General features: G+C 36.2%; 1 protein-coding gene across 5 annotated transcripts in view; it reads left to right on the top strand.

Moving 5' to 3' along the window:
* cntn5 (contactin 5) overlaps positions 1-16,651 on the top strand; it is a 155,970-nt gene that overhangs the window by 59,677 nt on the left and 79,642 nt on the right. For all 5 annotated transcript variants that reach the window (XM_044119472.1, XM_044119475.1, XM_044119474.1 and 2 more), the window contains 3 exons: positions 11,753-11,962; positions 15,334-15,457; positions 15,552-15,727. In XM_044119472.1, coding sequence (XP_043975407.1) covers positions 11,753-11,962; positions 15,334-15,457; positions 15,552-15,727 — 510 coding nt within the window. The remainder of the gene's footprint in view (positions 1-11,752; positions 11,963-15,333; positions 15,458-15,551; positions 15,728-16,651) is intronic.

Genomic DNA, 16,651 nt, shown 5'->3' on the forward strand with positions numbered 1-16,651 from the left:
TTTCAACTATGTGGACCCTGTGTACGGTGTCCATGGACGATTGAGATTCATAGTCCAGTGTACTGATTGACTACATTTCTCTTTATAACACTCTCAACATTATGAATGGTGTCACATAGAAAACAATTTGATGTGACCACTGTTTTCTGACTAGCAGTTTTCTGTGTGAGTCAGTTCATCACAAAGTTTGCATAACTACTCGTAAAAATTGTCCTTTGTGTGTACGGATCCGGTGGATGTACGCATTGAGTCTGCCATGAGCACGAACCTCAAAGGAATGAAATGTGCCCTAGTAAGCAATATGAAACTGCTGCTGCACAACTTGTTAGCTTACAAAACGAGTTGGTTGATGCCATCAATCTTGCTCAGCTGCCCTTAAGAAGATTCAACAACTAAAGCTTTTTCTCTGGCTACATCCCAGAGAATGCCATATGGGTGTGGATTGAACTTTGGTGAAATTAATGCTCTCTTTTAAAGATATCGATCATGTGTCTATTGCGATACAAATCATTATTATTTTATTGCCCAGTCCTGGTGATTCTGGAAGAAAACCTGCTGTAAAAGAAAATTTCCAAGAGGTATAATTTAGAGATGCACCGATATGAAAATTTGGGCTCATATTGATATCCGATATTAATGTTGCTTTTATGGCCGATATTTAATATTAAATACATTTCTCTAATGTTTTGACACTTTTTGTGAGGAAAATACCAGAAACAGACAACAACAAGATGGGAATAAATATTGGTTGTTAATATCAACCCAGTTTTGATGATTGGGCCAAAACCAATATGTTAAAAAAGTTACTTTTGGCCAATACCAATGTTGGTGCCGATATGTTATGCATGCCTTGTATGAATACTTTAAATAAGATAAGATGCTGCAAAACTTGTCTATCACCTTGAAAGTTTTCATGCGTTATAGAAGCCCACAACAAAAACGTGCATCAATAAAGCAGAGTATGGAGAAGATGTTCATATTTTCCATTAAAGCCTGCATTATACAGCATCAGTGCCGGTTCATACACCAGCAAGGTTGATTCAGCTCATATGATCCCCTTAGTACACTGAGAGTAATGAAAAAAGAATAGGGCTTAGTGAGTAGTATATTGTGATAGGAGGTACGGCGAGGTTGCATATGATGTATGGATTGTTCCATCTGTAATGATATTCAGCTGAATAAATGGTCTCAAGCATAATCAGCCTGAGTCAATATAATCTCCCTCTGAAGGTCTTCATTAATCTTATAGGCGATAGCCAATCGTGTCCGTCTACTTGAGTCCCCACGAATGTCTCGCCTTCTTACTGTACATTATTCGACAGATTTTTGCAGGAGACAGACAAACGCTCACATATTCTCCCATGTGTCAATGCTTTGACATCATATAAGTTTACAGGTTCTTTGTGTTTCCTTTGCTTTCCAGACCATTGTCTTTACTTTTAAGTTCACTCGCTCCCTCTGTTCGTGATTTGCTTGCATATTAATGCTTTTGTCTTAGAGGTGAATAACTGTCCCAAGTAGGTGTCACTTCCCCAATAATGTAACCTTCATTAAAACAAAGGCTCTAATAGCTGAACACTCATATGATAATGAGGACAAGTAATAGCGGTGTTTGGCTTTTTGTTCCCTGTTCAGGTATCAGATGGCATTTGCCACCTTTGTAGATGTTATCATAACGCTGGTGTTACGACCTCAAACAATAACTGATGGCATTGGACTGGAGCTCTTGGAAATGGAGCACACAGAGTCTTTTCAACAGGGAGTGTTTCTGGTTTTATGCCCTATGAAAGATAGGGATCAGTGGGATCTGCAAGGGTCATTGCTTTTATCAGATGAAGGTGAAAGCTGACAGGAGAAAGTGCTGGGTGGCTTCAGTAGTCAAACAAACAAAAGGGATGTTTTTTCTTTGTACTGAGTGTTTAGGATTTTGCTTCAGTATGAAATTTTGACAAAATGTTCCAGCAATGTTGCTGTAATACATAGTAGATGTGATGTTGTATGTCTATGTGGGAAATACTCTTTCATTTTTTTAACACCTCAAATAGAATTCAGTGTACTTTTAAGTATTATGTGTTGAACATTTGCAGAGATTTGTTAATCTTTTCAGTTTTTCAGCAATAAATGTTATGCATCTTTCCACTCTGCTGAATTTTTGGTCTCTATTTATGTATTGTAAGTTGCCTGGAGACAGCATGTGTTGTAAATTGGTGCTACATAAATATTGTGTAATTGCGTATTGTATAATGACTTGTAAAAGCATTCATTTCCCTCATACCTTTCATACCTTTTCCAAATTATCATAATGCATTCTCAACCATTAATGTATTTTAATGAGATTCTGTAACAGAAAAGCTCAAAATAGTTGTAGTGTGGTTGGACGTAAAGGATCTGAAGGCTAAAGGACTTGACTTGTGTGCTCAGGATCATGCCTTGAGTGGGGGGCAGGTAGCATAAGGAAGGAGACCAAAATGTACATTTTTGGTCTACATGCATGACTTTCTCCAGAAATAAGTGACATATCATTCTTCATAATAAAACATGGTGGTGGCAGTATTATGCTTTGTTCAAATATTTAATGGAGCAATTTATGAGGCAATTGTAGAAGAAAACCAATTGGAGAAAATATTTTGGTTTCCAGCAAAAGAGCCCAACCTACAATGGAAAGGTTTAGGTCAAAGCATTTTCGTGTGTTAGAATGACAAAGTTAAAGTCCAGATAATTAATCTGTCTGAAAATCTGTAGTAAGATTTCAAGAATGTTGTCCACACACTGTAAAATGTAATAAGTTCACTTTACTTAAAAACAGTTAGGAAACCGATTGCCTCAAAATCTTCAAGTAAAGTAGCTAATTCATTTTAAGGTGTTATTGCTAAAAATAACTATGTTTAGACCACTCAGATAAAGGCAGTAAACCTGAGTGCCGTTAACTCAAAATCATTAGTAAAGTTGACTATAAAATGTCAATTATGACTACTTCAAATTGTGAGTTATGTCAATTAAGCAGTACTCATAAAAATAAGTTATACTTACACGTTTAAGAGTTCACATTACTTGCAAAATATCAGGAAACCAATTGCCTTGATATGTTCAAGTAAGATGAACCAAAAGTGTTAAGTTATTGGAACGAAGAGCCAACAGACAACAGTTTGAATGGAAAAAAATGTTTAATAATTAAACAAGTTTACCTTAAATACAAGGTTCTCAAGTGTGGTTACATACACACTAACCTGGAAACAAAGTTTTCCATAGACTTTTTAGGGAAAAAATGACATGACTTTTTTCTAGGGTAGCCTTCAATCTAATATTGAATCCTTCAAATGGCCCTCAGTCTTTAAAACTTTGAGAATCCCTGCTTAAATGTCTTTGTTGACTGGTGTGAAACAAAACTCAATTCTCAATACTAGAGCCCAACATTTATCATAACATTGATAAAGTAAATAGTGAAGTAGTGAAGTGAAGTAATGTTTCTCCTCATTAACATAAAACCATTTAGTAGTCTGCAAATGCAATGATGCTCTCTCCAACAAAAAAGAATCAAACAAGAAATAAAAATCTCTTTTCCAATAAGGGTAAAGGTATCAACGTTGATCCATAATGTCACATCACATTCACTCATTGCATCAGAAGATTTTTGAGTGATTGTATTTTTGGTTTTAGGGATTTATGTCCAAGTGACAGAAGCACCCTTTGGATGAAGTCAAAGGTGTACTTCAGTTGTTGAGGGTACTCCAAATTCAGAGAATAAATAAGTCCAAAGAGCAAGCACATGGCATGTGGAAGATTCCCAAGATCATTCATGACAAGACTTCCTTCCAAAATGATGGCAGTACTTGAAGACTGGAGGTGCAGTGAGTCAGTGGAGGCCTGCCTGTCCTCAGGAATGATGGTCAGGATCCCAATGGGGTGTGAGACACGTCTGGGTCTTCGCAGTCCTAACAATAGAAGCAACACCACAATTACATATCAACATAACACTTCTTTAGGGTGACCAGACGTCCTCTTTTTCCCGGACATGTCCTACTTTTCAGATCTAAAAAAATGTCCGGGGGGAATTTAAAAATCGTTAGGGATTTTGGTCAACTGCCTCAAAACACATTACATAGCTTACAGTGCATTGTGATTACATTGCCACTCCGTTCCACTACTCCATTCCAGGTTTCTTTGTATGGCAAAGAAATCGGTAGCACATGTGTGTACATGTGCTACCGGTTTCTTGTGCTACCGCTAGTTCTACACCCCCACCCCACCCCCTTCTCCCCATCTCCACCCCCGTTGGCGCATGTGTGTCCGATTCTACCCCCCGCCAACAAAAAAGTGTTCTCCTTTTCAGAAACCCAAATCTGGTGACCCTACACTTCTTCATCATGCAGCTTCTCCTACAGTTTACAGCTGTCCCACCTATGGCAGTCTACTCATCATAAGCCTTCTATAACAGTACAGCGGCTTTTTAACCCGCCAACATCTTTATCCTTATCCCTTTTACTTTTTTGTTTTGCGCCCCGGATAGCTTTTTTGCACTGCCGCTCCATCTTGTTGCCACTAAATAAACATGATATTTTCGACTAACGTTAGTCCCAGGCATCGCTAAATCATTACACATAAAGTTAACCTCAAAACCTGGACTTACGGATGAATTATACGGCCGAGATAACGAATATAAGTTTGCTAAAAAACAGTGGGACTTACCGTGACAAAACTTAGCTGCAGCAACCGCCGTATTGTTGACAGTTTACGTTTCTTTCAAATACGTCGTCACTCGTCAGTGTCCAATGCGCATGTGCGTTCAACGAGAGCTGCCGAATGATGCCGAGTTTTTTGCTGGTTATGCAGATGCGTTTTGCTCACTCATAACTCCAAGTTCGGGTTACTTGCTGCTGATGAGTTTGATTACTTGCCTCAGTAGAAAGTTGTCTTTGCTAAGTTTAAGTTAGTATAGTCAACAGAGTAAGCTGGAATGAGTTCAGGTCACTTTTCTTTTTGAGTACACTTTACTTTTACATTTTACAGTGCAGGCAGTTTGTTCAATCTGTAGCTTGTGCTACTTTCCAGAAGAAAAAAACATCAGTCTGTGGATGTTCAAAACTTGTAGAAACAGACCACAAAATAATTGACTGTCACTGCAGCAGCATTTTACTCTACAAAGTATTGGTTCAGAGGGACTCTGTACAAATTCTTGTCTTTCATTTTGAGTTTTTATTTTGAAGGAAAATTTATTTTTCTTTCCACATCACATTTATACTCTGTTTTTGTTGGTCCAAAAAAGAGGCTCTTGCTAAAATAAAGTTTGTGGTTGTCGTGTGCCAGAAATCTCCGAAGAGCTGCTGCTTGAGAAACCACCAGCTCAGATCAAACCCAATTGATATGCTTTACCCAGCAAAAGTGTCCAAACATGGTTATTTGTGAATCTAGCAGGTAGAGGCTCTGAGAATTCACAGCAAGTGACTGTGCATGAGGATAGTGTTTGCTTCTGCATGTTTTTGCCAAATAGGTCTGTATATCACTCTTTCAGCAAATATCTGAAAGAGATGGCCTTGTGGTCGACAAATCCCTTCCTCGAAGACCCTGCTCTACAATCCACATGACCCAAAGGATCCATGGGTAGCACCCTGGTTTATTATGCAACCAAAAATCTTCTTCAATATCTTCTGTTTGAGATTTTAAAAATTGTTGATTTCACATAAATATCAGCTTAATAGAGAGAAATACATATTCAGTCTTACCCAACATAACGCTCACATTCGCACAGCTCTTATTTTCCTATCAAGAAAATATTGCATCACGTTTCAGCATTTCAAAAGTTTGACTGCTCGACTTGAGGAATATGTTATAAAATATAACTAATGATATGCAGTCATCTTGTATAATTTATAGTTTAAAATTATTAGTCTGTGACTTTTTGACTCTGTTACACCAATAGCCCCAACTGTGTTTGATCAAGGGATGATTCAGATATAAGCATATATTTGTTCTTCCTAATTGTGCGGAACACCACATCTCTCCTGTAGCTGAATGAACACATCATCAGTCGCTCACCGATAGCTCTGTGGCAGAAAGCAGATAGATTGCAAGTAAAGTGAATAAAAGCAATCTATGTAAGTGTCAGCTTACAGGTCTTGGGGGTATTTAATTTTAAATTCTTTATCAACTACAATGAATAATATACCTGACTCTGTGAATGCTAAAATTTCAACAGCTGAAAGGGAATGAGACTCTGAGCTGAAGCTCCTTTGTGATATTCCTCATTCCTCTTTGGGAGAAGAATCAGGAAATGAACAGTTTTATTTCTTTTAATGGAATATTCAAATACAAAAAGCACAACTAAAACAGCATTTCTAAATTATTATGGCAACATTAAGTATGGTGCACTGCAAAAGTATCAGTGTGTTGATATTTTGCTTGTTTAAGATTTAATTACATAATTTTATAAGGGTTTAAAAATAGCAATAGACTTTTTCACTGGAGTCTGAACACGCATAAGGCTTGCAGCTGCAATTGTTGCAAACAATGATTTTACAAGTTAATGACTGGAGGATTAAATACAAATCCATGCTGTAGTTTTTGGATTTTTAATTAATTGCACAGGAAAAGTTGTATTTGCTTGCTTCACAATTACACAATTATGTTTTATTTTGTGTTAGTGTGGTACGTCTCAAAGATGTGTCTGTTTGAGGTTGTGCATGACAAGAGTCTAAAAAACGTCTAAGTTCAGTTAGAATACTTTTGCAATGTACTGTACATGTCATTGTATTAACACAACAAGCTTTCATGTATTTTTAATGCATATATTCCTAATGTGTGAGTAAAAAAGTAGTTGAGAATCTTTAAACTTTGGTTGGATGAAGACAGTACAGCTGTCTTCTTTAAACTGTGTCAAGCTACTGTATAATAAGCTGTTTCCTTGTCATCACTCTCAGCTTCCTTCAAACACACTGCAACTGTCACATCACAGCTGTCATTCATACATATATGGATGCAACAAATAGGAGCTATTTCTATACAGGAATGCAATTTGAGCAAAAACTGTCTGGGTTGAATTAATTTATTTAAATAAAAGAAAAAGATTACAACAGGGTTCAGTGGCTGGAAACCCTTATGGTGTAAAGAAGAGAGAGAGAAAAAGTTTCTTTTAAACTTGCACTACGAAAAGGTTTTGTTTTACAAACAAATTCCTGTAAAAGCACAAAAAAGGACAGGAATACATTTATGTATGTTACTATTAAAGAAATGATGCAACTGTGATTCAAATACTGGAGAAATAATCCAATAATACCTAATAATAATAATATTTACACCATGCAGACACTTCACTCACTCTGGTAATCTGGATCCTTTAAATTGAAAGTGAAATTGGCAACGTCACATCACATATGCCTTGTATTTGTATAAGTACTTACAATATATACAAAAAACGTCATATCTAGATTGCCATTTGAAAAAATAAAAATAGGTGAATCAAACTAGATTCTGACATAGCCAAAACTTTACATTACTGGTCAATAACAGTGCAATTCTGTAAATTCCACAGCACTGATCCCAGTACACATGCACAATTTAAAATGAAATGAGAACATTTTATAGGTGACAAAATAATGAGAGGTGTGACTGTGTCTTTCACAAAACCCACTTCATTTCAACTGCCTTTACAAACCTCTTCTCATCCTTATGTGACAGCCACTTGGACCCCAAAGATAAGCACTGTCATACAAAAGACAGAGTTCTACATACAACATAAATATATTTGCTAATCCCAAAATAAGAGAATTGTCAGCTCATGACTTCTAGGATATCACTTTAGCATTCATAACATTGGTGGCTCTGCCACTCTGTATCCAGAGATTCAAACATCTGTGTTTTGGTTATGCAACTCAGTGAAAAGGTTTTACAGCACTTAAACGTTTCTTTTTAAAACTTCTCACCTTGTAGGCACAAATTTCAGTGGATTGTGTTGAGAGTTTTTGCGACAAACCAAACCACAACCAGAATAGAGAATAGTCTACAGTTAGTCATACAAAAATGTGAATTCATTGCAAATGCATTCTTCTACATGAAGATTTCATTTTCTTTTCACACATCTTTCTAAGCAATGCATGCTTCTTGTATACATTAAAAACTCAACAAGAACATGCATTTATACTTTTTAGAGTTTGGGTGCAAAAGAACTAAATGTGGTAGTTATATATTCTGTATAAAAACCATCTGTTTTTCTTATGGCTGTAAAAGCAAACGTTTCTGCAGTAATGATGGGTTCATTGTTATGTGCAGAAGGTAGTCTGTGTACACCTCAGCCGAACTGATTCATGACATGATAAACCGACTGCCAAGATGACATCCAACTACCAATTGCTTTGCTTTGCAATATTCAAACTCACAATGCTTTTAATTTCAGAGTTCCATATCTTGCTGCACCCAAGAATATGTTATACAGTAATTGCCTGCTCTCCATTTTTAGATAGCAGTGTTTTTGTGCTGACAAGTCCCTAAGGATACATAATTATTTCTCTGTTTTATTCAGTTCTTCCATAGCACTTTATCATGTAGTGCAAAACACCCCCACCCCCTTTTGTAGAACTCTGATTAGACTCTTGCTGTGCTTTAAGGCTCTTGTCTTTTGCATTTTAGTGTGAGGATTGCTTCTGCTATCTAGTTTGCTATGTTTTATTTGCTGTCTATATCTATAGCAGTTTTGTACAGTTACTCCCAAAGTTATATATTCATCAATCTGTGGGGAAAGCTTAATAAAAGCACAGCACAATATCTCATTAGCCTACATAAAAAAAGACTATTGAATTGTTCAAAAGTAAAGGAAATACTACAACTCTTTGAAAGCAACAAAGAACAACCATATCATAATCCCCTTTTTGGGGGGGTTTGTTATTCACTTTGTAATGTTACGGATATGGAACAGAGTAGAATAAAATAATCCTTACTGAACGACGATAAAGTGTATTCATTTTTCATTTTAGAAAATGTATGTCTTTACCAGGAAGGCATAAAAAGTGAATTTGGAGGTGATGACACCTAGACAGAATTTGCATATGTAACAACGTCAGGATGTATTAGAACCAAATGAGAAGCTTTTCTTCTTTTCTTTCATCTGCAATAAAATTTGTATGAAGACTGAAAATCCCCAGACAAAACTTGTGAGGGAAACACCGTCAGGGAACACCTTCAGTGATGGTGGCGACGGTGCTAGGGGCTCGTTCTGTAGAGTAAACACTTTGTGGTCCTCGGGACTTGATAAAGCATTATACAGTACAGGCCATTTATCAAATACCTCTCTTATATCTATTGTCTATCTGCCATGTTTGCAAATGAGCTTTTGGCTAGAAAATCATTGTCGAAACTATTGCTTTATCGCGGCTCGTGTGATGTCCTTGATAAAATAGAATGAAAAATAAAAACAGTTCATACTGCTCTTATTTGCATTTCAACAGCATATGAAAGTATGTGGCCTTAAGTACTGTAACTAATGTCCCTGCAGTTCCTTTCCACAAGTTGATCTCCAGTCAGACTGTGAGATATTTTTGGATGAAGTTACAAATTAGTTTCACAATAAAAAACTCCAAATACACGCAGTTTTACATGCATTCATAAAAAGACATATGCATATATATATATATATATATATATATATATATATATATATATATATATATATATATATATATATATATATATATATATATATTTATTTTATTTTATTTTTTTATTTTTATTTATTTTTTTTGCACTGTTTGGTGTGAAATCAGAATGAACTTTTTCTATTTTAGGTGAGTTAGGATTACCATTTTTTTGTTCTATTTTGCTAAATGCCAGAATAATTGGAGAACTTTTTTTAATTTACACTTTGCAAATGCTATATTTGCATATTTGAGAGTGTTACAGTGGTTCAGATCCACTCTGTATCCCCAGAATCAAAACCAAATACAGAGAAGCATCATTCAGCTCTTATGCTCCACTAATCTGGAACAAACTTCCAGAAGACTGCAAAGATGCTGAAACACTGAGTCCTTTTAAACTGCATTCGTCAAGGGCAGGGGTCCTGTATCTTTCAGATGCCTCTCTGCTTCAGCACAACTCGCTCCAATATTCGCTCATTAGCAAAGCTCTGTGGAGCTTGACTGCATGCAGGGAGTTTCACCATTTAATTCAGGTGTGTAGGACAAAGGACACATCTAAAAGTTGCAAGACTCTGACCTTTGAGGAAAGCAGTTTGTAACTGCTATTTTAAAGCAAGACAACTTGTTTAGAATTGCCTTTGATTAATAACAACTGGCTCATTGACTAAAACATTACATGAATATTTAATGATAATTATTCTCAAGGAATTTAATGTTGGCGTTTGGTGAAATGTGCTTGTTTATACTTTTCAATGTAATTGGTTATTGTGTTTTTAACATGTAAAATAGTTTAAGCTGACTTGTTGCTGAAATGTCCTATACAAATAAACCTGACTTGATTTGACAGATTATAATTTTTGACCATTTGGTAGCAGTCATAAAGTTTATAAGGCATTAAACTTTCTTCCCAAGAAGGGTCATTGAGTATGGACTATGAAAAAAAGCTGGTGAGGTTGCAGCAATCAGCTACCTAAGGTAGCACGCTGTAACTTTTATGCCTGCCATCCCACTACATCTGCACTATAAATCAAATGACAGAGGCGCATCATAAACCACACAGTTTATAGATATAGAGATGATTTGATGTTTCACAAAATGTGCACAATTTCAACACATTTACTGACTTAAAATACAGTTTTAAATTAAACACCAAACTGGGCAATATAAGAAAAAAAAAATACAACATCAGCTCAAATTGCACTTGGTTGCCCTTTGAAATATAAAGTTGACTCTTCCCATTATAGCCTCATCCTGTAGTCTGAGTATTCTGTATTTTAAAATTTTAACCTTTTATCAGATTATTTCATTACTTTGATACATTGTACTTTCATTAACATATTAACATACTTCATTCATTTTTCCTACACTAAAGGAATGGATTATACACGTTAAATAATAAAATAAAAAAATCCACACTGTACTGACTTGGAGTATCACAGTTGATACACCACATATTTTCAATAAAACATATATTATTAAGACTGTAGTAAAGACATTTTGTAAAAATAGTTGATTGCTTGTACTTGTGACAGTGCAACGACAATAAAGTTGAATTCTATTTTTTTTTTTCTTGTAACCAGTTCAAAATATGATACTTCTGGTCTATGAAAACTGTAAACTTCCACAACAGGCCAGAAGACAAGTGTAGGATTTGAATGAGCTTCAGAAAGTACCAAGTTTAATAAAGATCTATAGGTTCCAGAATTGTACTTCTCAACAATATGCTTTGCATTTCTGTCAGAAAAGTGTTTTTAAGTCTTCCTCTAGGCTTCAAATATAATCTTGTGTTTTATTTCAGGAGCTTCCCTTGTAGTTCCTTCACTGTAGGACATTTTTCCATTTATTAAATTTCCAGCTCTATCTGAAGTGGGGTACATTTTATTAAGCTTTCTGGGGGGTTTTTTGTTTTGTTTTTCTTTCAGTTCCTGCATTTTAAAATGTATTTTGTGGCACAGTAGTTAGATGGTTTCATATAAAAAACAGAAAGGATGTGAATGCATCCTTGCATTGCTATTCACTCTTAAACTACCTAATATATCCATTTTGTTTCTACTTAATCCCACTGAAACTTACCAAGAAATATAACTCTGCACTGTTCATGTTCTATCTCTTTTTTTTTTTTCTTCCCCCAGAGTTTGCGAGAGCTGTTGCGGCACGGCCGATGTCATACGCAGCAGTGTTACGAATGAGACAAGACAGCTCTTCGTCAGTGTTCAACTCGCGCAGCAGACCTCGACAGCAGCACAGTGGTGGGCTGGTGACTCCTGACTGGCCTGTTTTCTCCAGTCATCCTCTGTCAGCCCTCAGCCTGGTTGGCTCTCATGAGGACCTCAGCAGTGAAGGTGAAATTAATGTTACAGTCAAGCTCATGTATTATTTAGCTTCATCTGTAACAAAATGTACAAGTTTTGTTTTACATTTGTGTAAAATTCTGCATTGTAGCAAAAAAAAGTTTTTTTTAAATTTGCGGAATTATAAATGCCCGAAAACAGGTTTTTTTTTTTTTTTTAAAGTTTCCTTATGTAGTTTTTTCTGTAACTTTCACAAAAGACAATGAATCGGAAAACACTCTGACATTAAACACACACTGTGACGTTTTCTTGCTGAGGTAATTAAAGCTAGAAGAGAAATCAGACACAATACACAAATTTTTCTGTATTTTCAAAAGAAGCTCACTTGCCTATCTACAGTTGCTCTTAAAACTAACCCTCTGACCTCAAGAATCTTATTTACTACCTTTTATCCAGGATCACATTCTCTGTTCTGACAAAATGTCCGTCAAGATTCTGAATTTTTCTATTATTTCAATTGTCTTAGGTCCTGCAGCAAACAAAAACCAGAGATGTAGCCCAGGAGTTTGACTGAACTCCTCGAAACTTGATTGCTGTGAATACACTCTTTCTCAGCACTCTGCCAACACTCTGCCCCCAGGTTTCACGCACGTCTTGTCTATCTGGATTTGATCTTGAAATGTATCTTGCCCATCTATTATCACAGTGCATCGCCTGCACTGACCAGGTCGTGGCCTTTGTGAAATTGAAGTAGGCTCATGCCTGTATTCAACTCCTTTTGTGTTCTTGTCAAGATAGAAATGATATCTTTGCTCAGGAGAAAGTTGTGGTTTCCCCTCACACAGCAGAAAACCTCGACATTGGACTGATATATCACTTAAATGAATTTCTTTGTGTTCTGATTTTCAGTGCCATGTTAAAATTTCTCTCCTTTTTTTTGTATTTTCTTATAAAGTTCAATGTATCCTATTGAGATTTTATGAGCTACACCAAAACAAACCATTGTTCAATTCAAAAGTTTTGGGATAATGACAAACAGTTTTTCAAAAATACAGAAAACCCATCTGAAAAGTGTGGCAGGCATTTGAATTTAATCCCCCTGTGTCAATATTTTGTAGAACTGCCTCTTGCAAAATAGCAGACTGAATAAATTACAATTATTAGCAGCAAATTTCAAGTATTGGCCATTTAACTCTGGGTTGTAACACATGAACATGCTTTAATCTAAATATTTCCTTAGTTGCTCTTGCTGCAAAGTTCTGTATTAACGCTGATATTTGTTCCTATTCGGTTGACAGGACTGAATGTATGTATTAAAGTAAGGTTTATTACAAAATACCTTTCGGTGCTCCACAACCAACTAACTAACCAATCACCTGAAAGTCACAAAAATAGAGGATAAATATAAAAATTTGTATGTGATTTTCTCAGTATTTACTCAGCTATTTTTTTTATTTATTTGCTGCAATTCACTTGGAACTAATTCAAGTTATCCTTGTGTCTTATTGGTAAGACTGCACAGCACAGTCACCAGTTTCAAATGATTAGCAACATAACGAAGAAATGCTTTATACATTTGTTACATTGTGGCCCTGTTTGTTGCATGTAGGACTAGTAGCTACATCTGTATTTCAATATTTCCTGTTTCCTTGGACTCTCTTATTGACCAAGCATTGATAGAGTTGTTGTCAGTATATTATTCTTTATTCTTTTTGTGGGGCAGCACTTAACGGTGGAGACATGCAGCATAACTCACAAGCAATTATTCTATTTTAAGTGTATTGTAACTGTTTAATCCATATGATTTTGTTTGTAATAACACTTATTGTCAAGCTGCACAAGCCACTCAGAGCTAAGTTGGATAGATGCAACAAATCAATACTGTTGAGTCTGTTTTACTTAGAAGACAGTTAAGCTCAGTGGAAATGGTGTGAAAGCAGAGAAGTCAGCTTTTTCATTTGCTTTTAACACCACCAGTGCTTCAGACTGTGGGTTGTAACACAGCATGCTTTGCAACTTAATACTGATGAATTTTCCTCCAGTGATTGGGATATTACTTGAAAAGCTTTTCATTTCCCTGCAGAGCAATGAAATGGTGACAAATGCCTGGTGCAATTGTATACACAGTGAGAGGAAAGCCTTGACTCTAATCCTGACATCAGATCCTTTCCAAATGGTAGCAGTAGGCAAGATTGAGAGGCTTCGATGTTTACGTTGAGAGTCCTACAGATCAACCTCAAAGGCAGCGGATGTTATGTTTCAACAGAAAGGGACGTGTATTACTCAGATAAATCTTCACACAGAGACAGTTTGTCTGTTGGACTTAATGTCTTCATAAATTCTTTACTTTGCAGGAAAAAGATTCTTCTGAAAAATGCAAGATTCATCGGTCTTTTGTACATTTTAAAATTCAGAAAAGCAAAACACAGAACAATATATGTGAAAAGCTGTCTAGTCTATGATTCACTGGAAGCTGAAGGCTCAACAGAGCAGAATAAACTGGAGAAGTAGTAGTGATTTCTAACAGGATCTGTCAGACACTCCAACTAGACCTACATAAATATGATGGAGATTATATAATTTGAACAGTATATTCTTGCTTTAGATGCCTTTGGAGTATTCAATTATTTGATTAGCATTTTTTATCAACTGTAATACAGATTTTAATAGATTACAAAAACAGAAACCTGCCAAATTCTGGTTCGCCTGTGAATCTGAGGGAAAAATGTTCCCAGCACTCAGACCGGGACCCTTTAAAATCCTGTATTACTTGGAAACTCATAACAACATAGAAGACGAGTTTCGGGAAGAAATGATACTGCCATGTATCATTTCTTTTCTTATTACATATTTTCTCCATCAATGTTGGAACATAAAATTAAAAAGTCCAGCCAAGGTGGGAATGAAGCCAGGGAGATGACTGATGTTCACTTTGTGTTCTGCTCTCCCGAACTTGGCCGAGAGCTATTTCTACGAAGCTCAATTCTCACTTATCTCACTTAGGCTTTTAGGCAAACTGTACTGGGTCTAAAGGTGTAAATGTAATTTGGCAGTTGGCATACATGAACCGAAAAAAAAAAGTGATATTATAGTTCTCATTTTCAGTTAATCATACAGGATTAACAGGAAGGTCTCAGAGGCTCACTTCACACATATATGTAATTTGTTATCTCTCATTTGGGCTTTTTTCAGCCTTGTTTCCTTGTGTCTGCTTAATAGTCTAAAAAAAAAACATATGCTGCCTGCATCCTGATGCCATTTAGCTGTTTCCAATTCAGTCACAGCATGGTGTTGTACATCTTTCCTTTCTGTTCGGAATTGTGAGGTAATTGGACTGTAAAACTGATTGGCACTCCTGGTGTGTACCGCGCAATTATCGTCAACTCTTTCTGTTTTCCTCTTCTTTTTTTTCATCTTCACAGAAAGTGAAGAGTTTGGGCCTGTGTTCGTCCAGGAGCCAGATGATGTTATTTTTCCATTGGATTCTGATGAAAAGAAAGTGATGATGCACTGTGAGGCGCGGGGGAATCCACTGCCCACATACAGGTGTGTGCTTCTTTCTTGTCTCTGCTTCTGATTTCACACCTCATTAGTATGCATTTCATTTCAAACATATTAACGCTCCCTGTTTGTTTTTCAGTTGGTACATTAATGGGACAGAAATAGATTCAAAGACAGACTTCCGCTACAGCTTCATTGATGGAGATCTTATTATAACGAATGCAAGCGAGATCACTGACTATGGGAAGTATCAGTGTCAAGTTGAGAACAGTTATGGAATCATCCTCAGTCGAGAGGCTCTACTACAGTTTGCATGTGAGTATTTTTAAAAATCCCTCCAGCAGGTGTGACAATTGTAAGATGTTCTGTCTATAAAAGTGGGGTATACTCCCTGCACTGCACTATCAAGTAAAGATGTTTCCTTCAGTCCATATGGAAATGCTTTAGGTTAGGTTTTCAGCAGACATGCAGTTCCACCGTGTGTTTAGTAATTGCTACTGTCGCTAGTCTGGAGGAACTGAGTGGGGGAAATGGAGGGAAAGGGGTTTTTTGAGGCGGGACCTCGGCTGGCGACTGGAGCTCTAAGGCGGAGCTTTGAGTAAATAGGTGGAGCTTTGTATAAGCAGATGTCAAGGCACCCGCGAATGGCTGTGCCGTTCAACAATTTTCAGAAATTCATTCCTATATTACAACAGCTTTCTAGTTGAAAATGTTAAAATATTTTTTAATCCATATCAAGCTTCAAGTTTGAAATGATTGAAAATATTCTTTTGTTATCATCTCCGTGGGATCTAATCTGCTGCAGGTCATGAATTTAAATTGGTATACTTAAACCTAATTTTAGTTATCAGCATTCAACATCTTCATCATTATCTTTTTTTGAGGACTTAATTGAACCTGTAAAACTGCTAATAAAGTATGCCTAGCATAATAATTCATGGTTATGCTTTTACACGAAAACATAAAAAATGGCAAATATCTAAATAAATCAAACTGAAATTGATTTTACTTTGAAGACTCAGTAGTGTCCTTTCATTGACATAATTAACACCTGTTTAAGCCCCGTGCTCACATTGTCCTCTCCTTTATTGCAAAGCACAATCTATAGGATTTAGAAGGCTTTTCTTCTGCTTACCTCGAGTCAGGAGATTTGCAAGGTCATTAGGAAACCGCCTTCTATATCTGCTTTTCATATCTTTGCAAAATAAATAAACTATATGTAGTGAGTGCATGAATATG

Source organism: Gambusia affinis, linkage group LG06 (genome assembly GCF_019740435.1).
Source record: "Gambusia affinis linkage group LG06, SWU_Gaff_1.0, whole genome shotgun sequence".
NCBI lineage: Eukaryota > Metazoa > Chordata > Actinopteri > Cyprinodontiformes > Poeciliidae > Gambusia > Gambusia affinis.